Genomic DNA, 26,662 nt, shown 5'->3' with positions numbered 1-26,662 from the left:
TAAAAGTCTTTGTTTTTTAGAGAAATATATATATATATTTCTGTGGGAGAGGAATAGGTAGGGGTATATATGAAACAAGATTGAAAGTTAGTTAATAATTGTTGAAACTGGCTAATGTGTTCACAGTGAAAACTTTCTGCAGGGCATTTAGTAATATGAATTAATGGACTTTAAAAAATGTGCACAGAACTTTGACTTGGGAATTTGTTTAGAAATTTATCTTAAGGAGATAATCAGACAAGGGCAGAAAGCTATATGTTTAAGAATGTTCATCTCAGCATTATTTTTAAATATTTGTTACTTTGTATCCTATAAGAAAAAAAGAAATGTTACTTCAACGAAATGAAAAAGGAATCTAAGATAGATGAAGGAATGAGATACAAAGCATAACAGTGGCAGCTGAAGGGTGAAAACAGCTCAAAAGACCAATTTCCTCTATTTTGGGTGTACTTCAGTAGAAAAGGTTGGGAATCACCCTGATTCCCAATTCCCTGATTCCTGCATGGGAAAGGAGAGGGCTCCTCTCTAGGCCACCCGATCCGAATACAGTTTATACTCTTTCCTCCAGATGTGGTTCCCTAGTGAAATATCCTGATGGCTCACCAAGGCTTACTCCTATTTCCTTCTTCAGGCTCCCTTAACAAGAGCTGCTGTTTCTGCTGGTGTGTTTAACTTAAAAAAAAAAATTCAAAATTACAGATAAGTTACAAGAATAATACAAAGAACTCCTGTATATCCTTCACCAAGATTTACCAACTTGTGACATTTTACCCTATTTGCTTTATGTCTTTTTATACATACACATACATACACACACGCACACACACATTATTTTTTTGAACCAGTTAAAATGCAGACATGACACACCTTTACTCCTAAGCATTTCAGTATGTATTTTCTAAGAACAAGGATATTCTTATATAACAACAATGATCACAAACAGGAAATTAACATTGATACAGTATCATCTAATATTCAGTCCATATTTACATTGAGTTAAAAGTCCCCAAAATGTCCTTCATAGCACGAATTCTTTTTCTGAACCAGGATCCAACTCAGGATCGCACGTTACTTTTAGTTGTCATGTCTCTTTGGTCACATTTAACTTGGAACAGTTCCTCTGCCTTTGTTTTTCAAGACGTTGACTTTTTTGAAGAGTATGGGCCAGCTGTTCTGTAGAACATTCTTCAATCTGGAGTTCTCTGCTGTTTCTTCATGATTAGATCAGCACTGTTTGCACTAGCAAAATAATGGCCACAAAAAAACCTGCAAACAACTTAACTGTCTGATGATAGGGAAATGGTTAAATAAGCTGTGATACAGCCACAAAATGTACTACTATGCAACCAGTAAGAATGATAGAGTGTATTTACTGACCTGTGAAGAAATTTCCAATTTTTAAATGAAAATAGCAGAATACAACTCAGTAGGTATAATATGAGCCCATTTTATATGATTACATATATGCATAGAAACATTGAAGATTTTACAAAAAATATAATGGTGACCTATGGTCCACAAGATTATGAGGGATTAAAAAAATTTTTTTTAGTTATCTGTATTTTCTAATTTAGGTACGATGAGCGTCAGGTCATCTGTGAATAGTGAAAATATTTTTTTAAAACTTTAAAAAGTAATGGGATAGCTTCACTTTTATATCTGAAGGATCACTGTGTGGAAAGGGAATAGCTATTACTTTTCTGTACTGTTATCTACCATGAATCAGCTGATTTCACTTAAAATAACTTTATCTTATTTGCTCTTTAAGACAACCCAGTGGTTTAAGGGATATATATATATATATATATATATATATAAATAACAGGGATACTATTTTGACAGATGGGGTGGGGCTGAGGCTGAGAGAAGGGGAGGTTACCTTGCTCAGAGTTACCACTTACTAGTGGTAAAACTAGGACTCAAACCCAGGTCTTCAGACCATAAAGCTCTTAATTTATCCACCTCCCTCTGCTCCTGCGTGGCCCCTTTTCAGGTGTCTGCTGCCTGATTCTATCTGCATAACAGGCTTAGAATTTTTACAGTTCCCCAGCTTTTGTCTCACCATTGTACCTCTGGTGATTTTCATAGGTTTTATAAGTAGGCAAACACCTTAACTTTGACTTTTTTCTACTAAACAAGAATTATATATGTGTATCTATGAACATAAATGCATTTTGCTTTCTGATGTGCTTCAAGCTTTGAGTTGCCTTTACCACGTGGCATTTTTCACAAGCAAGTTGGCTAATGAACTTCATTACCTCTTGATACCCATGGCCTCAACATCTTCCTTCTCTCAACTTTCCCTTCTACCCTTTTACCTCCCAGGTGCCTAACAGTTCACCCCACTCTGTATGTGTGGGTCCTTTGCCAAGGAAAGACCAGATTGTGATTTTGCATAGGTACCTATTAAATCTCTGCTAGTGGGGAGGGGCTAGGTAGACAGTCCATGTACAGTCCCAGCCACTGGAAGGCCCTCTCAATCTTGCTCCTGTCACCTTATGAGTTACTCTTATCTTCGGGTCATCTGCAAAAGCAGGCTGGCAGAGAACCATATGATGGTGCTTGGACTGTCAGGGACATTAAACACAGTCAAGAAGTCAAGTGAGGTAAGAACTCAAAAGCGCCCGCCGGCTTTAGCAACAGTCACTGGTGAACTTTGCTCGAGTGGTTTTAATGTTAGTTGAGAGAAATGGAGACGTGTAGACAGAAGCGAGTACAGTGAGCTAAGGAATGGATAATAAAGATATGTAAGTGGAGACATCAAGTAGGGACTTGACTTTCAAGAAAATTATATGAGAAGAGGAAAGAAATAGGGTAAAACTAGAAGGGAGCACAGGAACAAGGGACGGTGGATTAGGGGACGGAGATCTTCAGTCTGGGTTCCCTCCTTTAATCCTCACAGGTCTATGCATGGAGTAGTATTTTCACCTGCATTTAAAAGATGAGATAATGGAGGTACAGAGAGAGTCAGCAACCTAGTCAAGGTTACATGGGATCTGAGCCAAGGCCACCAAAATCTAGAGTCCATATGTTAAGTAAAAAGGATTGCAGACGGATATGGAGAATCTGAGACTAAACACCGAAATTTTGGTGGCATCGGTCTGCATTGTGATGTCCTCTAGCAGGTCATCTTCCCCAGATGTAAGACTGGGGTGAACTCTAGGCAGAGGGGAGACAAAAAGGTGGAAGAGAATTACAAGAAGTGGGAAGTTGAGGCCAGTGGTGTCAAAGGGTAATGGAGGTGATCAACCATCTTATCCAAACTGAGTAGTTAAGGAAGCAAGACCAAAAACTGCCCAATAAAGAAAACAAAGGAACTAAGAGTCTGGTGAACATGGGCACAGAGTGGAAGAAGTTAGGAATCTTGGAAAAAAGTTAAAAAGAAAAACATACAAACAAAACCCAGTAGAATCCAAACTAGTTTATCAGCAGTAAGAATAGAGAGGATGGATCCAAAAGACAGAATGACAGATTCTAAGGAAGTAGATGTGGAAATCAAAGTAGATGAACTGTAGCACTATCAGGACAACTTGGTTTGAGACTCATGCTTGAGTAGCCAGCAGATTGAGTAAAAATGTCCAGGAGAATAGCACAGAGTCTCATTTGAGACTCAGCATGGAGCTTCAGCGGGTGGAGCAGACTGTGGGTAGGGACTGGAACTCATCAGCAGAACACACAGGTGACAGCTGGAGCAGTAGACTGTGGTGACAAGCGAGAACAGTACAAGAGGGCAAAGACCAGGACACCATGGAACACTTAGATCAGGGTAGGGAAAAGAGTCAGGAAAGGACTGGTCTCGAAGGGGTGGTATAGATCATGGAAATTAAGGTAAGAGAGTTTCCAGGAGGGCATCAAAGGAAAAAAAGAATAAAGATATGAATGTTCTAAATGTTTTGTGTCAATCTTTCTAGGAAGTGGCCTACAAATAGTTGGCTGCATTTCCAAGTTTCATGGAATGGAGTGACCTCAGTTATTAAATGCAGTAAAGGCTACCTAAGTCTCCTATCTTGCCTCTTTCCCAGGGAGAAAGAAAACCTGTCAAGTCTTTTCCCTAAGCGACATACGTTTTCCTTAACCCCTCTTCCTGTACCCCCACCCCCAGCATACTGGATAGCTGCCCTAGGCTGTTTGGGCACATGCGATGAGCTGAAATGCTTAAGAACAGCTCTTCTAAGGGAGGTCCGGAAAGACTGTTGTATTTGAGGATAATGCCAAAATTCCAGCTCTCTGATCTGCAAACTTTCAGACACTGCTTATCTTTTGTGCTTGCTCTCTGACCAAGAACATATGAGACCAGGGTCCAAGAATTATTGCTTCCTGGTAATACTAAATCAATACTAAATATAGAACATAAGCCTATTGGGCTTAAGGGTCAGGAACATTTGAAAATAAGCCTTTGTGTTAAGTTGTATGGCTAACCTCTGAAGTGAAAGTAACACGAGTCTCCATGATTGCTGCAGTTCAAAGTTACAGAAAGAACTCTCTAGTGTAGTCATCCTGTTCTGTCACCCCTCCTTAAAGACTTAATTATTTTATAAGCATATAAAAAAAAGGGGGGGGGAAGGAAACATGACCAAAGGTCAGGTTATTGGTAAAATACTTAAAAATTACTTTTGTAATATTATACATCTGACTTAAATCTTTTTAAGTAAAATAGTTGTTTGGCTAATGTCATAAATACCCAGTTAGCACAAAATGTGATTTTGAGAATTAGAAAAAAACTAACGGCATCATACGGCATCAATTCATCCTGACTACATTCAATTTATTCTTTATTTAGGAACTTTCTTGATAACCAAATATTCATGTTATTTTTACTCTTACTTCTTACTTTATCTTCAGACATGCAGGTAACTAACTGTTGCTTGAAATTCTTAAATGAAAAAAACAATTTTCTAGCAAATAAGCTAAAAGCATGATATGAATATCAAGTCAATTTTTCTAGTTAGTCTTAGATTTTATTCATACAAGGACAAAACAACTAGTTGAAAAGGTCAAGTGAGTCTATCTTATTTTTACATAATTGACCAGTTGTTGGAGTCATGATTTGGGGAGTTAAGAACCATCACGACAGATAAAGGTCATAGGAATTCTTCAACAAAACAGTACACAACCCCTTCAAGTACACTAAACTGAGCCATATTCGACCCTGGACACAAAGAGAAGCAGATCCATCTGGCAACAATGAACAGCTACGAGCAAGCTGTTACTTTTCAGAAAGCAGAAGGAAGGAAAATGATTCACCAATTACTACTGTTAATAATACATACAAAACAAAACCTTTTGACTTAATCCTTTCACAAATGAAATATAGTGTCCAGTTTCCCGAAGATAATTCATATTCCACTTTGAGATATAGTCTATCTGGTCTTTACAGCAAAATCAAAACCCCGTAGAATTTTCTGTAGAGCATGTATGGTTTTATTTTATTTTTTAAAAAAGGTACCACACCTCTTTTCATTAAAAAGCACTTCTTTGGAGTAGCAGAGCAAGGAAGCTTAATCCCTACAGGTGGACTTTTAAATTGGTACCAATTTTCTGGATGACAATTTTTATCAAAACTCTAAATGTACATGCCCTTTACTTAGCAGTTCCACTTCTGGAAATTTAGCCTAAGAAATTACTTGCTTAAGGACATGAAGATGCACGTGAGACTGGACAGAACCATACCCTACAATGCCATGGAGCCGCTAAACGGCATGTGAGAAATCTAGTTGCACTGACACCTTGTGATGTTGTTCAAGTGAAAAAGACATGGTGCAGAACTGTAGGTACAGCATGAGCCTATTTATGCTAAAAAAAAAGCGCGTCTAAGTTATATCTGTACACAGGCATTTGGCAGAATACACATCAAATACTGGGGAGTAGGCTTGTGGAACGGGGGGGATTCTCACGTTTTGCTTGATGTATCTTATATTTTAATTTTGTACAATGACTACATATATTTTTAATTGAGGTAAAGTTCACATAACATAAAATTCACCTTTTTTTTTTGGCCGTGCCGTGTGGCACGCAGTGGAAGCGCAGAGCCTTAACCACTGGACCACCAGGCAATTCCCTAAAATTCACCCTTTTAAAGCATATAATTTGTGGTTTTTAGTATAGTCACAAAGTTATATAACCATCACCACTATCTAATTTTCATCACCCCCCAAAGAAATTCCATGCCAGTTACTCTCATCCTACCCTCCCCCCCAGCTCCTGGCACCCACTAAACTGCATTCTGTCTCTTATGAATCTGCCTCTTCTGGACATTTCATATAAATGGAATCCTACAATATGTGACACTTTGTGCTGCCTTCTTAGCCCCTTCTTAGCTAGCTTCATCCAGGCTGTAGCATGTATCAGTACTTCATTTCTTTTTATGGGTATATATATGACTTTTATACATAAAAAAATCTGGTGGTGGGGTGGTGGTGGTGGGATGAATTGGGAAATTGGGATTGACATGTATACATTAATATGTATAAAATAGATAACTAATGAGAACCTGCTGTATAAAAAATAAAATAAAATTCAAAAAAATCTGTAAATAGCTGTGATTTTAAAGCTACTCAAACAGAAAAACCTTACCCTTTTGTACAAATGACTTTGTAGAAACTCAACAGTCTAAATCCAATGTCCACATTAAAGTACAGTTTATTCTATCTCCCTGCTCCTAACACTCCCTTGAATATCTACTCTCTCACGTTCCATTTAAAAGGTTGCCCTTCATTCACACAGCAGATCTAGTTAGCTCTTTGCCCAGCTGTACCTTCCCTATCTCCCCACTGCTACCCTCACCCCCAACATAAAAACACATTTATAGCCTATAGAGGTATAGGCAAAGGTAGAATTTGGATGTTTATGGATCTGCTATCTTTTGACGAAGACCCAGGTCTGGTTGACTAACTTCAGTACACTGACCACACGGAGAACACGTCTGCTACAGTTAACAAGGTAAAATACTATCATTACCTTTCATCATAACTGGTATTTTATAGCTTTCATCTTCTGAAGAAAAATCAGGAATGCACCTTTGCCTTGTCCTTAATGTCCCAGTTACCTCATTATCTGAACAAGGCAAAATTATGTAACACTGGTTGATACATAAAGCAGCACTGTCTCAGGGACTGGGATTTTCCCTTAAAAACATGGACTGGCCATTTGCTGGCCATAGAATTTTTGTAGGAAATTCTAGCATGTTTATGCTTTGGAATGATCATCAGCAATTGCTGATGACTGCAGCTGAAAAAAGAAAACAAACAAAAAACACCCCAACCCCAAACCCCAGCTGTCAACAGTTTCAATTAGGTAAAGAAAACCACATAATTCTCTTTATAATTTTATGGGGCAATTAAAATGAAACTAAGTAATGGATTTTCAACACACACACACACACACACACACACACACACACACACACACACACACACTTGCCAAGCATGTGTGTAGCAGTTGCAATAAAGCACACTCTCCTATAGTTCCAGCATTAATCAGAACCTCTTACTTGATTTCTTTTTCCTTTTGAGTAGGAATGCAGGAACGCAGGTTAGGAATTGTATGTATGGAATGAGCAAATTCTACCAATTAAAACTTTTGATTTCTGCCCTGGATAGGACCATCTCAATACATGAGCACTACTGCTAGAAGTAAGCTGTCCAGAGTAAAGGGAGTACATTTAAATCTTTAAGGTGGAATCCCTTTATGACAAGGATATTCATCCTGCACCCTTATTAGCAAGCAGATAAATTGTACTACGAGTTTTGGTTTATTTTTAAAATCACCTTCTAACTAGGTTCCAGAGGACTCGATTTGAGTTGTAGGTATCTTTATCATGGAATGATAGAAGAACCAAGATGTAATGCGGTTCTATCATACTTTTGAAAGATTGCTGATTCTCTCCCTGATAAAGCCTTATGTGTGAAACTTCGAACTAAGCTCAAATTCACATTTTTCTCTCTCATACTTGTTTAACGACAAATTTATTAAACAAACTAGGTATTTCACCTTGAAATAAAAGCAAGACTAAAAGGAACACAGTACTATTGCTGTTACAAATAAGCTTCATCATACCCTTGCACAAAAAAGACATAAATACGAACATGAAAGTCATAACTCATTTATTGAATGAATAGTATATGCAAGAATACCAATAAAAGGAAACTAATACTACAAACTACAATTCTGAAAATAAAGCCAATATAACAGGAACAAAATATACATAACATGAGAGGAATGTTTGATTTTGACCCATAATGCATTCCTTATCTTTACAATTAACCTAAATGTCTGTTAGAACAAAACTGTATACCTTGGTCTAACTTTAGCGCTTTTTAAAAAAGCAACAACATTCTAGAACACTTTTCTTTTGCTTTGAGATATTTGAGTCACACATTTGTTCAAGTACATAGATTCTGATTCAACAGTAGATCTACATATCTTGTTATTCTCTTAATATCTTGAGTAGCATGTACTCCTGAGCAAGTACTATCTGAAATTCTAAAATGGATGATCCTTGAAATAAAATGTATTTCAGTTGTGGGTATTTAATAAACTGAGATGAAAGTAAAACTCACCCCTCCCATCCCCCCTCCCCCCCAGGAACAAAGAGCTCTTATTAAAGTATAGAAACTCAAGTCTATCTTTCTACTCTAAAGAACATTTCTTACTAACATTTCTGGTAAGGCAATAAATGCTCCAGAATAATCTTCAATATACGCTTGCAAAGATTACACTGTTTAATATCGATAACGAAAACAAAACAAAAAAGGGAAAAAAAAAGGAGAAAAGAAAAGACGCTTCAAAATTTCAAGCTAAAATACGCATAAAAGACAGTCATGGCAGTATTTTTTGAAATGATGTAAATGTTATATACTTATCAAATAATTTCATGCTTATTAAAACTACAGTTAAGGACTTAGGAGATGAACGGTAAGTACACTGCTGAGGTCCATTTTTCTAAATAGTCATACCACGATGTAATTACTACCCAGAAGATGATGATGCTACTTGGGAACATAAGTACTGTACAATTTTTACATTGTAAGGCACTTTTACTCAGCATGTGACGAAAACATGGATAGAGAATCAAAATATTAGAGGTTTACAACCAAAGGTGATTTTTCATGTGACTTCAATTTACATTTCAATTTTTAATGAAAGACTATTTAGCCAATCACACCACAGTGAGAAAAATAGGTAGCCAGCCACTTATCTAGCCAACCAAATGGTAAAGTGCTATTCTGGTTGCTAGTGGCAGAGAAAGGGTTGAAGAAACCCATACAAAGTCATACAGTTTATTACATAACAAATCCATTAACTGACAGCTATTGTATTTGAAGTCCATTACATGATTATTGACTGGCCATTATTACCCCCGGCACCTTCCATTTTTCCTAAAAACATCATTACAGTAGTTGTCCAAAAATGAAGGTGCTCTATTATTCCATGGGTAAGTCTATGGCACACAATGTAAAAATGATCTAGACACAGTGATTCAAAGATTTAAAATAATGGGTTTCAAGCTGCTGTAGGGAAATAAAGTACAGATCCTTTGGGAAAAGTCACATAGCTTGGTAAACAAACATCTAGATCTGTCGTTGCACTTCAAGTCATGGTGAATTTTGAAAATTCATCACATACACACACAAAAAATCCAATGGTATATTTAGAGCAAAAGGAGAAAAACATATAGGGCAATCCACTACTAAAGCTAGTTTCCTTCTAAAAATAATAAAAGATGGTTAAAATAAAGCAATCATCGAGTCCCTTGATTTAAGTAAATGTGTGAATACACACTTGACAAATGTGACTTTAAGGGACTAGCAGTTAAAAAAAATCAGTCATTAAGCACAGTGTAATTTTCCACCTGTTACATTTTTAAAATGCTTTTCCATAAGCTGCAGAATATCTCAATGTACAGTCAAGTTAACATGTTATTTCTTGTTGGCTAATTTGCTTTAATGTGGTAGGTTAACTAATAATTCAGAAATCAGAATCCCTACCCTTGATATTGAGGTGCTATGGTAATATTCGGCAGAACACAACTAAAATTTTTTGGTTTTGCCATAAAGAAATATATAAATGTGCTTCAGCAGGTAAGTGGAAGAAAATATCACTAGCTAGAAATGCCAGTGTGAAAATCCTTTCTAAAAAGCTGGGTTCTTAGGCTTTGAGGAACAATTCAGATGATCAATAAAACAACACTGAACCCTACCAGGAGAAAAATAGGACACAGAATCCTATTTTATAGATAAGCAAAGCAATGAATGAAAACATTAAAAATATTAAATAAAGTTTCTAAAATAGTGGTCACAAAATTAAAAATAAATACTGCTTTATGCAAAGACTGTTTTTTTTTTTTTTACTTCTACAGCACATGAGATCTCCTTACATACTTTGGGCCAATATATGAAGTGTTCCACAACAACACGGCACTTGAGAGGAACGGGTTTCAGACATGGTGGCTAAAGTCCTTAGTAAGTGGTAACCCTTTAAAGGTTAAAGAGGCTTAATTTGCTGTTGCCAAATGTTAGTTTAAACTTGAAAGGATCCAATCATTTTGCTAGAAGCTCTTTGTATGACATGAAAAGAGAAGAGGGTTACTGTCAAGAGAATTTTGCCGTAAGCACTGGAGCTCAGAGCTTATAATCAATCACCAGTTGCCTGAGTCCATGCTGGTCAGTGAGAACAACTTTAACAGGAACCAAATGAAAAGCTTTAGCACACTTCTTGGAAGAGATTTTTAGCATGTGCTGTCGAAGCCAAGAGAAAAAGAAGGTTCTCTTCATTTCTCGCCTCCATTACTTGAGTGCGGAAAAAAAAATCATAAATTCCCATGTGCTGCCACCAGAGGCGTGTTTGCACTGTAAAGTGAAATTTGCTTATGCTTTCCCTTGAGTATGAATCCACTAAACAAACTTAGACACTCTAAACAGTAGAACTTTGTTCAGTCCAGAAATATAGCTTACTTCATTTCAATGTCTGCTTTAACTGTTGACACTATACACAGGGTTAATAGTGTTTCAATTGCTTCCCAGAAACTGCAAACTACAGCTACGTAATATCAACATGTCAAACTCTGCCATCTAGTGAAGGCTCATAAAACAAACAAGATGTTTTTAGGCAGTTCAATGAAGGATCTAAGAGTTGGGCAGTAAAAAGTTACAAACCCTTTTTGATTTTAGAAAACAGTGAAAAAAGAATAGTAGTTATGGATGTCTTATTCATTCCCAGTTTTCTAACTCTGTCCCATGAACCTGTTTAAAAGATGATAAAAAAATGTAAAATATGATGCTTGAGGGGAACACAATAATATAATGTTATTGAGGAGCAAGAATATCTTATTGGTTTGACATTACAACTACATTTATTGATAAAGTGGATAGCTTGTGTTTATTATTACAAAATCAGCTAGTTAAAAGAAAAAAACTATGCAAGCCTACACATCCTCAGCATTCTAGTAACATGCTTAACTAAACGTAATAGCATTAAAAAAAATCATACTGCACATTGTTACCTCAATACGTATTTATCAGTGTGTATACTGTATCCTGACAACAGAGCCAATATAATTAACTTTCATACCTAGTTTCCATTAAGTTGCTGCTGAGTTAGTTGTTGCTGATCAATTTCTACTTTTCCCCGGCTTTTACTCTCTCGTTCCTCATCTTCTTCATCTCTCTCATCATTTCCACTATGATTTTTACAATATAGTCTACAATGATGAAAGATAAAAATCTCAAAATGTTTTGTCATTGTTGATGAGAATATATTTATGTCATTAGTGGATGAGGTCCATGCCCATTTAAAATCTGAGTTTCCTCATCCACACTAAAAAAACACCCCACAATTAGCTATAGGTCCATTTCTGTCTAAAAGATAGAAAGGAAAGCACTCTATCAATGAAATAATAAAAGTTCGTCTGAAATAAAACCACATATGTCCAAATATAAGGCAATTCCTCACTTTGCCCAATGAGATTAAAAAAAGTTCTTGGCCAACATGAAAATATCAACTTTTAGGTATATATATGAAATAATGAAATTCTATAATGTTTCATATACATAATTTCAAAGCACATTTTAGGAAATAATATAAATTGTATATATGCTGCTGCTTTCTGCTCACATTTCATGAAACAATTTTACTCAAACTCCTCAAGTACCTTTTCATCATTAGTGTCCTGGCCTTTACTAGAACACCTTTATGAGTCACCTAACCGTTTTCCAGGTACTGCATTTAGCTCTGTTTCTCATGATGTAGACTGGCTCCTTTAATTTCTTTTTTTTCCCATGACACTGACCTTCTGGGAAGAGTCAGACCATATGCCTCGTCAACTACACCACATTTTGGATTTATCTAACTGTGGTAATGTTTTTGTTTTGGTTTGGTTTTTAAGAGTCTTTTTTACAGTTTTTTTTTTTCCATTTTTTGGCCGCTCTGCACAGCTTGTGGGATCTTAGTTCTCTGACCAGGGACTGAACCCAGGCCACGGCAGCGGAAGCACCGAGTCCTAACCACTGGACCGCCAGGGAAGTCCCTGTGGTAATGTTTTATTCGGTTTTCTCTCACCCTTTATTTCCTGTAAACTAGAAACAAGGTCTAAGGGCTTAGTTAAGTTTAGGTTCAACTTTCCTTTGTTAGTCCAGGATACTTTGTAGGTAATCCTGCATACCTCAGGATGCATGTAATTTCAGAATGTCCTGCTATGAGTGTGCTGTTTTCACTTGCTTAAGGTGGTAGAAACGGCCAGATTTCTCTATCGTAAGGGTAAGTATTCCCTCTTTGAAATTAACAAACCATCTCTGGAGGGATACTTTGACATCATGCTGTTCCGACAACCTTTTACTTGGGTATATACACTATATACTTGAAATTCATTGTTTTTAATGAAAATGGCAATGCAGGTGATTTTGAACAAAGGTTTAGGCCACCTTACTGTATATACATCAACATATTTTTTATAGTTAAATACCCCTACAATAATCAAAGAAGGGTGGGAGCTGATCTGAGCTCAGTTTTAGGTCAATTATACACAAGATGACAAGATGGAACAATGCTTAGAAAATGTTCAGTGGATGCCCTCTTGTGGTCAGCAATGGATAGAAGATGATCACAGGAATTCATCTGCCACAAACGGTGTAAGACTAGGTTTAACATGAAAGGTTTCTAACAAGTGAGTAGAATAAATGGCAGGGGTGGGGCTGGGGGGGCAGCAATAACAACTGACTTCTGACCTAGTTTTGCTCATCATTTTTTATTCTTAAAACATTTTCAAAGAACTATGGAGAATTTCTACTCTTCAAACGCTGCATGTTAGGAATCACTTTTTAAATCATGAGTTCAAATATCAAATATCACTTCTATATAGTGCACCTGTGAAGTATCTTCCCCCAAATATAACCTGAATCTAATTAAGCCTTTGAGCCAACTTATAAATTACAGGATATACAGAGGGGTAGAGAAATGAGGTAAATGACATCAGGAAAACGCAAATTGATAAATCTAGAATATGGGACTTTTACAGGACAACTTATCAGGGTTCCTTAACAGGTAGAAGGAAAAGGCAAGGGTGGAGTGGGGACTGCTCTATATTGAGAGAGACTTAAGAGACATCCATTAAATGCAATGTAAGGACCTTGCATGTATTGAGGTTTGAACAAATCAAGTCTAAAAAGACATCTTCAAGACAACTGGGGAAATGCCAAAGTGAACCGGGTATAAGACGATACTAAGAATTTACTGTTAATTTTATAAGATGTGATGATAGCATAGTGATATTAAAGTATGTAAGGATAAAATGACAAGAGATCTGGGATTCTGCTTTAACATACCTCAGAAAGAAAAAAAATGTAGATGAAACAACCGTGGCAATAAGTTGGTACCTGCTGAGACTGGGGTTGTTATACTCTTCTATTTTTGTGGGCTTTTAGAAATTTTTATAACAGAGTTTTATCTAAAAGGATGAGCCCTTTCTGGTTAGAACAAATTTTAATCTTTTTATCGGATTATTTTTCACTCAAGGACTATTTCCCATAGGCCTATTACGTGTCTTTCACCAGTCTGGACACCAAGGCCGCAGGTGCTGACCAGTCAAACAAGACCTCTGCTGTCACAGAACTTACTGTTTTATGGTGGGAGGCTGACATTTTAGAAAAATACATATTTAAATAGCTTAGAAATACAATAAAGACAATAAAACAGGATAAACAGATCACTATATAATCTTCCCTCGCCTTTTTAATATGAATATATTCAGGATCCAGAAAGGGCTGGTAAAGAAAGAAAGCAAGTCACATGTAGGAGGGAAGGGAGCCACTTCATTCAGAAATATTCCTCCTTGCATTTCCTTTCATTTGTCCGTTCTTCTCTCCCCAAACTGCCTGCTTACGGACTCATTTGAACTCCATGGTCTCTATGAAAAAATCTGGAATCCACTTCTAAGCAGATTTAAGAAACAAATTTCAATGTGAAAAAGTAAAAAGAGCATTTCAAATCATCATGGATCCCAGTTCAAATACTTTTGTTTAGAAATGATCACTGCAACATGGTTTTCTAACAGCTAAAAAATAAAAGCCATCTAAATGTCTAAAAAGAGAACTGATTAAACAAACTAATACACCCATACACTGGAATACTATGCAACCATTAAACTGGTGATGTACAACTGTTTAACGTCACAGAAAAAAAATGCCTCTACTAAAGATATAGTAAGTGGAAAACAGGTTATAAAAGAGTATATATAAGAAAGTTTTGTTTTTATAAATATACACATATACACAATCACACAAATGTCTAGAAGAAAATATTCCAAAAGATTTAAAGTTATTATCTCTGGCGGTAGAATTAAAGTTGACATTTAGTTTTATTTTTCTTATCTACATTTTCCATTTTTTCCTGAAATGAAAACGGATAACTATTGTGAAAATATCTAAATAAAGTTAAAATATAAACACAATAATTCTCCACATATCTAATTCTAAACATTTTAAATGGGCCTGTTATTTTAAAATATTATTGGCTACTTTTAAAAATAATGGATTGCTCATGAACCATATAAAGGAGAATATAAAATTGCCTCTTCTCCACCCCTATGCAACGAATGAGAGATGACAACTATTAAGTTTGCTGACTACGCTCCCAGAAAATTTTCTATGTATAAAAAACATACACATATCTTGTACATGTGTGTACACACGTACTTTTTATATGCTAAAATAGACTTATGCAACTTTTCCCCCTGACTCAATCACTGAAATAACCTCTCCACAACTCTACACATGGGTCTACTTTATTCTTTAATTTCTGCATAGTATTCCACTAGATGCATGTATGTACTAAAATTTATTTACTAAATCTCCTGATAGAATTCTGATTTGATTTTCTTTCTTTCCTTCTTTCTTTCTCTCTCCCCTTCCTTCCTTCCTTCCTCCCTCCCTCCCTCCCTTCCTTTCTCTCTTTCTCCCTCCCTCCCTCCCTCCCTCCCTCTCTCTCTCTTTCTTTGCTATTGTAGGTGAAAAGTTAAAAATCTTTTCCCATTCCACATGAGAATTTCACCTTTGGTTAACTCTTTAGCTCTCTTCCTCTAGCAACTTAACAAAAATTAGTGTGTCAACTATTTTACTAAGCTATGTTACCCCCCCAGTTGGTAGACTGTACCTGGACTGGGAAAAATATGCATATTCTGATAAGAAGTCTTATCTTTGGTCCTCTTTCAGTGTGGTGTAACCTGAAAATTATCTATGCCTATATGACTGTATTGTTAAGAGGTGCTGACTCCAATGGGGTATGAGGCTTTTCCCCAATGTGGATCATATCTTATTGGACCTGAGCTGTCCTGCTACAATGACTGCTGCAAGGACTCTCAGAGAAGACGAATATTTGATGCCACCCTGCTGGCAAGCTGCAGTTCTTGTCTATATTCTTCCTGAGTAGACTGATGCCATCTGGGGTAATCCTGTCAGTTTGAAGTATAGCTGAGTCTAAGAAGATGCCCTAGTGGGTGTTGCCACTATCGCTAACGATAATGCAATGACACTTCTTGCACATACATCTCTGCACTGTTGTCTGCTCAATCCCTACAAGCACACTAGTAGCAAAAGATATACATTATTTTAAGGTTTTCATCTCCAATAATAAATTGCTCTCCTAAAAAGTTGTACCAATTTATTATATTCAACCTTAACATGGAATAAGAATGCTTGTGTCTCAAAAACCTAGCTAACAGTAGATAGTCTAAATCCTATTCATCTTTGCCAAAATTGGTAAGATCTTGTTTTAATTTGCATTTGATTCATTACTAATAAGGTTGAACAGTTTTTCATGTGCTTATAACCCATGGCTATTTCTTCTATAAACTGCCTGTTCACGTCCTTTACCCATTTTTTAAACTGGGTTGTGTTTTTCGTAATGATTTGGAGGTCTCTTTAGGTAGTCTAATTTTAATGTAGTCAAATAAAAGTTCTGAGTTCCCTATCATGCTTAGAAAGGCCACCTATACTCAAGATTGTTTTCTTTTCTTTTTCTTTGTTTTTAAATTTTTATTGGAGTATAGTTAACTTACAATGTTGTGTTAGTTTCAGGTGTACAGCAAAGTGAATCAGTGATTCTTTTCCCATATAGGTTATTAGAGAATATTGAGTACAGTTCCCTGGGTCAAGACTGTTTTCTAAATGGAGAGCCAACTGTATAGATATCAGGTACTGAATTAATCCATTCTGTCTCCACATATATAAAATGCTACCATAATTATTTATAAGATTCCAACAAAGACACGGATCTATCTTCTGTGATCTTCTGTGATCTATCTTCTGTGATACTGTTTTAATTGCTATATGATTGGCTTTGATATCTAACAGGGGATTTCTCCTCTCAATTGCATTAAAAATTTTCTTGGCTTCATGTGATATACTAGTTGGCTACCCCAATATCTATCCCCCACCACCCTCCATAGTACTAAATTCGTTTGGGTAGCAATGTGTCCACTAAGAGTATACTTCCCAGCCTCCTTCGGACATATGACTAAATTCTGGCAAATGAGATGCTGAGCAGAAGCATGTATGGAACTTCCAGGAAGGCTGATTAAAGCCTGACTCAGCTGGAGCAACAGCTACTTTGTCCTTCCATCTTCCTTTGCCCTTGCTTCCTCCTGCTTCCTATGGAAGGAAGCCCAAGGAGGAGACAGCAGAAAGGCGCTAATGGGGGCCAATGATAACACTGAGAAGCTGCCTACCACATCTGCACTGCTTTCCTCTGGACGTCTTTTAGGGGAGAAACAAACTTCTATCTTGTTTAAGCTTCTATTTCTTTTCCTGTTATATAAGGTAACAATCATTACTAATAGACAATAATACCACATTTACTTTTTTAGATAAAACTCAAAAAGTTGGATTTCATTAAAATTGTATTAAGTATATAGATTAATTTGGGGAGAATAGGTATCTTTCAAAGTTGAGTCTATCAAGGAACATAATATATTTCGTCATTCATTGGGGTCCTATGTAAAATGCTATTTTTTAAGAAAGGTTCACCATTGGTGTATGTGTATGCACACGTGTGTGTGTGTGTGTGTGTGTGGTGGGATAGACATTTTTCCTTTACATTTTCTAAGTAGTTATTACTGGAATTGTTTTTAAAAATTCATCTCATATTCAGCAGCCTTACTGAGCTCTTATAAGTTTTAATAAATTCAGAGTTGATTTCTTTGGATTTTCTTGGTAGACAGTAATGTCAATAATATTGACAATTTTATTTTTCTCCTTCACAACATTTACTATACATTCTCCTTCCTTTTCTCATTGCACAGGCTTAACCCTCAAGAAAAAGAGTGACAGTAATGTTGGCAGTTGGCACCTTTGTCTTGTTCCTGATCTGAATGAAAGTGTATTGATATAGTGGCTCTCAATTAGAGATGAACCTGAGAATCACCTGCGGAGTCATCAAAATACACGGTTTGGGCCTCAACCCACTGAATTTAAATCTGAGGGTAGGACCTAGGCATGAACATTTCTAAAGAGGGCCATATCCACCTCCAGGCGATTCTGAGGCTCAGCTCTGGCTAAGAACCATGGTCCATTTACTTTAACACTAAATAAGCTGTTTGCCGTTTTTGCCTCTCCTAACACTCTATTAAGACTCCTAGCTTACCACCAAGAGCACTCTTGCTACCTTACTTTAAAATTCAGAAATCGATGTTGAATGGTATCAAATGTCTTTCCACTATCCACTAGGATTTTTCTTTATTAATTGTAACAGGTCACATTTATATATTTCCTAATTTTGAATAATCTTTAAATTGTTAGACTACAGCCCTGGATTTGATTTTCTAATATTTTATTTCAGATTTTGGTACATATATTTATAAAAGTTAAGACTTGTCTCTAGTTTTAAAATTTTTGTTGTTAAATGCTGTCTTTGTTAGGTTTGGTGTCACAGCTATGCACGTGTTACAGAATGAACCAAGAAGTTTTCCATTTTTTGCTATGTGCTGGACGTCTCTAAATAACATTGGAATTATCTGTTCCTTCAAGGCTTGATAGAACTCGCTTGAAAAACATGTGCCTTTATTATTAAGCGAAGTTTGGCCAATTTTATAATACAGCATTAGCACCTCACGCAATCACCCAAATGACTTGGTGACTGCTTACGCAAACTGCTTTGTCCATGGAATAGGAGACCCCGAGTCACTGGTTTATTGCACGCTGGGAATGTGAGAGCAAGGAAGTGCTTTACAACTTGCAAAGGCAAACCAAATAAATATTCAGGGATCTCCAACTTATTCTCCATTCGATTAAACAAAGGGAACCATTGTAGATTCACATTGATAACACTAGCCCAACGCAGCACTGGTAAGTGGAGGCCCATAAAAAAGAGGGTAACATGTAATCCCAAATCTCCAAACCTTATTCTTTCATCAGTCTTCCAAGTGTATCTTTTCAACTTCTGCCTTCACAACTATATCCTATTCTAAGTTACCCACAATTCTCACCTGGACCCTCAGCAGTAGCCTCCTACCACCCACACCCCCTCATTTGCTCCCTTGTTTCTCTCCCATCTTAGGGCCTTGCACACGCTGTTCTCTCTGCCTAGAACGCCTTCCCAATGCCCACATTCATTTCGCCCTTCATATCTCTGCTCAAGCACTATTTCCTTAAGGAAATTCCCAAACACTCCCCCACTACAGACTAGTAGGTTAGCTCCTCCTTGTTACATGCTGTCACAGCGCTTTGTAACATCTTTTACAGCACTTACGAAGTTTATGATTGTATATTTATGTGACCATTTAATTGATATATCTCTCTCCCACTAGACTGTAAGCTTTCATGAGGACACTGTCTCTGTCTGTTTTGATCACTATTGTATGCCCAGCTCCTAGCACAATGCCTGGCACACAGGAAGCATAAAAATACTGATTGAATGAATGCTAATCCAGGGATGTGTAGGCAGAGGAAAATGTCAATTGCAGTACTCATTTCTTATACAGAGTCCTTAGTATTCTACACTTGGCTAAACACCACCTAAGAAGAGTGAGCAAGTAAACTAATGTCATCTATTTAAGGGCAGTTACTTACTGACAAGTTTAGGAAAATGGACAATTGTTCTCTTACTTGTAAATTCCTCGTGACATATTTTCAATGTATTTAGCTTTGTCTTGTACTCCACAGTGGTAATGGTAAGTCTTAACACAGGCTTTTATTTCACATCCAATAGTAGCACCGGGCTGACTGCAAAGTGTACATTTCTGTTTAAGGGAAGAGAAAGAATAATCATAAGCAGTATTTCAAAGTTTATGCAATCTTATTTCTTCTATTTTAGCTATTTCAGCCAAACAGTCCACGTTACAAAGAAAACAGCCAGTTTTTCTATTGAAAAAGAGTGCACTGAACTTATTGTATAGCATATGTATTAAATAACACTGCAATTTAAATCAAACTTTGATAGACTTTCTAATATGTAGTCACCCCTGATGTTTCCATTATTTAACCACTAACCATCAGAGAGCTGACATCGAAACATAAAGGGAACACTCCTTAATACTGCCAAACACACACACAAAAATATATTCTATATTTTAGTGGTTGGCTTCTTTTTCTCCCTGAGATCAGTTCCTTTCCTATTATGACTGCGGGGAAGAATGAGAAGATTCTCAGAGAGGGATTGCTACCAAGTAGGCAAAAGGGCAGAAACAGACTAAAGGGGCTGACATCTTTTTAAGACTTAAGGTGATTGTTGGAAGAAGGGTTTCATAGTCAAAGAAGTTTGAGAAATGCTAGTTTTCAACAGATTACTTGATTGCAGAACTTCTGACAGCCTTCCTCCAGGAAGGAGGGTATAGTAAACAGTTCCCGAGTTTATTGAACTCCAGATGCCCTTTTAACTTTGGAGCAGTGGGAGAGCATCCCGATGGACTGACTTCCTTTGGAGCACACTTGGGGAAATGCTAGGTTAGTGTTGACACTAAGATTCAACAGTGCAGAGGTAAATAAGTTGATCAAGAGAATGTGAATTGTTATCCTAGTCACCTATTTGACTTTAGCTGTATGACACAACATTGTGCTACATACGATGAAGTGATTTTTTTCCTCTTTACTTTTTCTTTAGTACTCCACATTCTGTTTTAAAGGAGTTTCATTTTTAGAAGAGTAATCAAAGTATCAAAAAACTGAACTGGATTTAAATGGAACAACTGACATCAATAATCTTTATACCTTCAAAAATGCAGTTCCACAAAGAAAAAGTCATTTCTTATGGATTCAGACAAAGATCAACAATGCCTGAAACCGCCAGATGAAAGATCGAAGGGGAGCTTCACAACGGAGGGATCAACTCACCACCTGAATCCAAGGTCAGACATTATGACTTGTCTGATGTGATAAAATATGGATGATATAGTCCCACCTGTGAAGTGTTCTTACCCCCCAAAATGTTGAAAATGAATCTAATCAAGCTTTACATCTAACTTCCACTTTAAAAGAAAATCTGGCGGATAGAGGGACAAGTTAAATAGCATTGTGAAAAAGCAAACAGACAAATAAAACATGTGGGATATTCTACAGGACAATTAATTTGTTTTCTTCAACATGTCAATGGCATACAACAAAACAAAAACAGAAACAACAAAGACAGGGAGGAGGGAGTGCCCTAGATTACTTAAGGGAAATATAACAACCAAATGTAATATGTGAACCTCCTCTGATTCACACAAACCAACTTTAAAAAGATAGTTTTGATACAACTGGGGAAATACGAACTAGGTATTAAATAACACTGAAGACTCATTGTTAATTTATAAGGTGTAATGACATTGTGGTTAGGTAAGAAAATGTCCAACTTTTAAGAGATACATACTGAAATATGTAGAGGTGAAATGATATGAAGTCTCAGCTCTGCTTTAAAATACTTCAAGCAACAAGAATAAAAGGCATAGATGAAACGAGTGCCGCAAATTCTTGATAACTGATGAGTCAAGGTGATGGATAGACGTGTGTTACTAGTCTTTCTAATTTTGATGTTTGAAATTTTTCACAATAAAAAATTTTTTAAATAAAGTCATTTCTTGAGACAACTGCTGTCTTAAAGAAAAGATTCTGCATTCCAATGACATTTTATAATATTCACAGACTGTAAAGGAGTAAGTCATCAAATAAAGATGCCATTATTTCTTAAAGCTATTTATTAGTAATTCAGTATGTTTAAAAACATGAGACTTAGGCACATTTTATAAAGGAAATTTTAAAGCTACGATAAACATATTAAAAGACATAACTATGTATGTGAACTTTAACTGAACAGAAGGCTCTGAAAAAAAATCTCCTTTTATTTAAAAAAAAAAAGAATGAATAACAACATGGGGAGATTCTCAATGTTCTATTGGGGTCATGGAACTTTTCTTTAAGCGAGCTTAAACAATTTAACATTTTAAACTTAATAAGGTGTGTCATGTTCACATCTTCATTTATTTTACTAAAAGACTCTCAAATACCCTGAAGTATAAATCTCAGTATAATTGTCTTAGGTAATGAAGTTACATAGAAAGAAGAATAACTTTCAGTAACATCAGCATCCTTTATTATATTACAAATAAGTCAAATATATACTTCACTTTAACATATGAACTACTTTATATTAAATTTTTTGATGACTGGATAAATTTGAGATGTGTTCTAAATTTAAAGCACAAAGTCAGAAGAGTAATGTTGCATAGCATAAACATAAAAGCACAGACCATTCTTTTTCCTCGCTTAATCTCCTGAAGTACAGTTTTAATATCAAAATCTCCAAATTCTGCTCTTGATGTTGTTGTGAGCTGGACTGTGCCAGAAGAAAATAACTAGAAAAGAAAAATGCAGGAACATTTAATATTCAGAATCCTTGTGAGAAAAAGATTAAACAACTTAAGAACAAATATGTTACATTATTTTAATATCCTGAGAAAGATTACTTTTCCTTAATAATCAAGTACTGACTCAAATATTTTTTAATCTATTCACGTCTGATTAAAATATAACCCAAAATAAGGACAATGGAATGAAACTAAGGTTGCCAGTGTGGAGCCAAGATTAAATGCTTCATTTAACAAGGAGAGTTCAGCAGTGTCACCCTGTCATCTCAACTATTTTACATTTCCACAGTTTCAAAAATAGTTTAAAAGGACAAATTTCCATCATAGATGCAGATGAGAATCACCTAGAGGTTTTTTTTTCAAACTAGACATGTTTGGGATCTACTCCAAGGGTACATATTATGGAAAAAGCTCCCCAGGTAAATTTGATATGCATCTCTGGTTAAGAACCTCTGATATTAATAATATAATCTAAAAAAAATTTTTTTTGGCCATGCCATGTGGCTTGTGGGATATTAGTTCCCCAACCAGGAATTGAACCCGGGCCCTTGGCAGTGAGAGCGTGGACTCCTAACCACTGGACCGCCAGGGGATTCCCTAAATAATATAATTTTTTAAAACCTAATCATAAATGGGATGAGTAATTCAATACAATCTAGTTCAAAAATGTTTACATATGCTATATGTCAGACCTGGATCTAAGGATGCAAAGATAAGATATAGTTCTTACCCTCAAGGAATTTAAGAGTCTATTAGGGGAAAGAGGCTCATAAATGAATAACTGCAATATAGTATATGAAGTGCAATAAGAAAGACTTTTACGAGGTTATAGTGGAGGCCAAACATAGCTTCCAAGAAAAGTTTATAAAGCTGAAATTTTTAGTTATGAAATCATTAATTATGGATTATCTGGAACATAGTAACTATACTTAGGATTACTTTAAATCGCACTAAATCATAAAGGCTATATTTTTTAAAATCTAGAGTTTATGAAGATTTGGGATTACAGAACTTCCCGTTATAAAATAAATAAGTCATGGGGATATAATGTACAGCATAGGAAACAGAGTCAATAATATTGTAATAACTTTGTACGGTGACAGATGGTAAGTAGTCTTATCGTGGTGATCATTTTGTAATGTATAAAAATATCGAATCACTATGTTGTATACCTGAAACTAATATAATATTGTAAGTCAATTATACTTTTAAAAAAAGATTTGAGATTATAGGATACACTATTCATAATTCTAAAACACTAATGCTGGGGAGGAAAGTTCTATATTTGGTTACTAGCTAAATGCTTTTCCAAAACTTGGGTTTAAAGGCACATAAAAAGCACCATACTTACCATGCACTTATAATGTGCAGCTGCCTTCTTGGCATTAAATATATGCAGTTTTCCTCTTGCTTCATTTTCTTCCTCCCCTACATGACAAAATCCACATTTAGGCCTGGTGTCACTAGGGCTGCTTCTGTGTGGAGACCTATCTCTCTGCAAGTGTAAAAGAAAATGAAAACCTTGAAAAAAAATCCATGAAAATATGCTATCAGTACCTCAAGCTTAGTTAACACTTCAAATGATTAACTTTACCTATCAACACAGTTCAGATGAAATATTCATGGTGCAACAAAAAGTAAGAATCCAACATTTTTCTACTTACATAGGAACTACTCTCCATTTCATCTGTTCCATGGGAGGATGTGGACCTGGTATCTTCCGACAGTCCTTTAAAATTAGTTTTTCGTGGCCTTCCTTTGCGACTTTTCTTTTTACTTTTAGGTGATGAGGGCTCCAGTTCATGTTCATTAAAACTTTCTTCTAGATCAGCTGCTTAAAAATGAACAAAAGCTTTACATGGACCAATCTTAAAATGAGCATTAGTTCATGGGTCCTTAGAACCTATGTTTCTCTTTAGAATAAAATCACCTCAAGATATGGGGAGAACTGATCTGTGGTATGTTTGATATAGTGGCCTAACATTTCATATAAATGCAACAAAAATGAAATACAAAGAAATAGTTTTACTATAATAACTGTAAACTGAATTATTTCCATCAAAGTTATAATTCTATGAAAATGAGTTTTGTGATCTTAACTGTGCACATAATTCAATAAACATTTCCAAACTCTAATAAGGGAATTTTTTAGAATTAGATCTTGTATAATTTTTTTTTTACCATAGGTTTCAAAGAGTTTTACCTCACACTGTTGGTGAAATCAGAACAATTACCCAGAAAATAAACTTGCTATAACTTGGAAAGCTAAATGAAAATAAAGTAGGTGTATCTGTGCTGTCCAATATAGTAGCCACTGGCAACATGTGGCTTTTAAAAATTTAAGTCATTTATAATTAAATGAAATTAGGGCTTCCCTGGTGGCACAGTGGTTGAGAGTCTGCCTGCCGATGCAGGGGACATGGGTTCGTGCCCTGGTCCGGGAAGATCCCACATGCCGCGGAGCGGCTGGGCCTGTGAGCCATGGCCGCTGAGCCTGCGCGTCTGGAGCCTGTGCTCCGCAACGGGAGAGGCCACAACAGTGAGAGGCCCCCGTACCGCAAAAAAAAAAAATTAAACCTTCAGTTTCTCAGTCACACTGACCACATTTCACGTGTTTATTAGTCACATGTGGCAAGCTGAGTCTCTACTGGACATCACAGATATATAATGTTTCTATCATAACAGACAAGTTCTATTGTACAGCACTGCTCTAGATAGCTCTTTAAACTATCATGAAAATCAAAAGATCAAATTCACCAAGGAAGATATCTACAAATGAATTAACCAATTGATCAAGTAATTAAACAAATATTAAGTATAAAAGGAATTTCTAACATAAGTGGTAGAAAAGCTATGGTGCAGGTTGTCTGTGTATACGTTAATGGATTAAACAAAATTTATGGAGAAGTTTTAGAACTGTGCTTCCCAGTAATTTGAAAAGTATTTCTACCATTAATAGAGGTGCTTCATTCAGTTATTCACTAAAAATATTTATTGAGGGCCTACTGTATATAAGACAATGTACTTAGTGTTCAAAAAGGTATAAAAATCAAATATTCACTTGTCTTAGTGTCAAACTATAGAAAGTTTTAGGCATAGTTCTAATACCTACATTGTTTTCTCTTTTACCATAAATTATCGACTATAATTCCACGGACTAATTTCTTCCATGAGAAAGCATATCAACTCCTCTTCTCAGATGCTGATCTTTCCTAATAAATACTTTAAAGGGTTTTTTCCTAAGCAATAAAAGCACATTCATTATGATAAGGAAAGGGTAATTTAATCAGTATATTTGAATATATAAACTCTAAGAACTGAGAGCATTAGACCATTTGCAAAACAGTTAATAAAAATTTATATCAATGTAACTTCACCTAACTATGGTAGGATTTAAGGGAAGAAAGCGGGGGGAAGGTAAAAGTGGATAGTGTTTTATAGGCAATAAGACAAATTCATGTGAATAACTCTCCCTGTGAAGACAGACAAGTCAATTAAAGATAATTCTGATCTTAACACTATAGCAAATTTCACATCAGAACACACCACCTACTTTAAACATTCAATCTGACAATTTTTAAGACACAGAATTTCATTAAAGCTATTAGAATTACTTGCATGTGCCAAAAATTAAAATGAAAAATCATAACCAAATGTTCCAATCATCCTGATATATATTACAGCATATATATGATATACATAATATTCTGTTATTTACAATGAAAACAAATAATCACTAGCACTATAATAACACTACATTGTTAAACACCTATAAAGAAATTACTTAACTGATTCCATTATCAGGCCAACATGGCTATTTTTCCAGATGGCGTATTTGTCTGTCCTAAACATGGAATCGTTCAGTATAAAATTTTAGGGGACTTTACCAGCAATAGTAAAAAAAAAAAAAAGAAAAAAAATCACAAAAGATTGACAGATTTAACTATATTAGACTTTTAAACTTCTGAAAGTAAAAAAAAAGTGATAAAATTAGAAGGCAAACAAACTGGAAGAATATCTGCTGTACTTATGACAAAAGATTAGTATCTTTATGATCTGATAAGCTCATAAAAGATTAAGACCCCAACAGAAAAATGGGTGAACCGTATGATCAAATAATTCGTAGAACATAAGTAGTTAAATATACTTTTAGGGACTTCCCTGGTGGCACAGTGGTTAAGAATCCCCCTGCCAATGCAGGGGACTCGGGTTCAATCCCTGGTCCAGGAAGATCCCACATGCCGCGGAGCAACTAAGCCTGTGAGCCATAACTACTGAGCCTGCGCCCTAGAGCCTGTGAGCCACAACTACGGAGCCCACGTGCTGCAACTACTGAGG

The 26,662-nt window shown here is 35.9% G+C and overlaps 1 protein-coding gene across 2 annotated transcripts in view; it reads right to left on the bottom strand.

The window, feature by feature from the left end:
• Positions 1 to 10,303: 10,303 nt before the first annotated feature.
• Positions 10,304 to 26,662, bottom strand: part of PHF6 (PHD finger protein 6) — a 50,252-nt gene continuing 33,893 nt past the window's right edge. The window contains exons 6-11 of one of the 2 annotated variants that reach the window (XM_065900779.1): positions 23,989 to 24,155; positions 23,676 to 23,819; positions 22,208 to 22,312; positions 19,590 to 19,723; positions 11,569 to 11,698; positions 10,334 to 11,240 (exon numbers count right to left, since the gene is read on the bottom strand). In XM_065900779.1, coding sequence (XP_065756851.1) covers positions 11,569 to 11,698; positions 19,590 to 19,723; positions 22,208 to 22,312; positions 23,676 to 23,819; positions 23,989 to 24,155 — 680 coding nt within the window. In that variant the 3' untranslated portion in view covers positions 10,334 to 11,240. Of the gene's footprint in view, positions 11,699 to 19,589; positions 19,724 to 22,207; positions 22,313 to 23,675; positions 23,820 to 23,988; positions 24,159 to 26,662 lie in introns of both variants that reach the window. The other variant, XM_065900778.1, reaches the window with a different exon arrangement.

The sequence above is a fragment of the Phocoena phocoena genome, chromosome X (genome assembly GCF_963924675.1).
Source record: "Phocoena phocoena chromosome X, mPhoPho1.1, whole genome shotgun sequence".
NCBI lineage: Eukaryota > Metazoa > Chordata > Mammalia > Artiodactyla > Phocoenidae > Phocoena > Phocoena phocoena.
The sequence above is the reverse complement of the archived record's forward strand: the minus strand, read 5'-3'. Positions and strand labels throughout refer to the sequence as shown.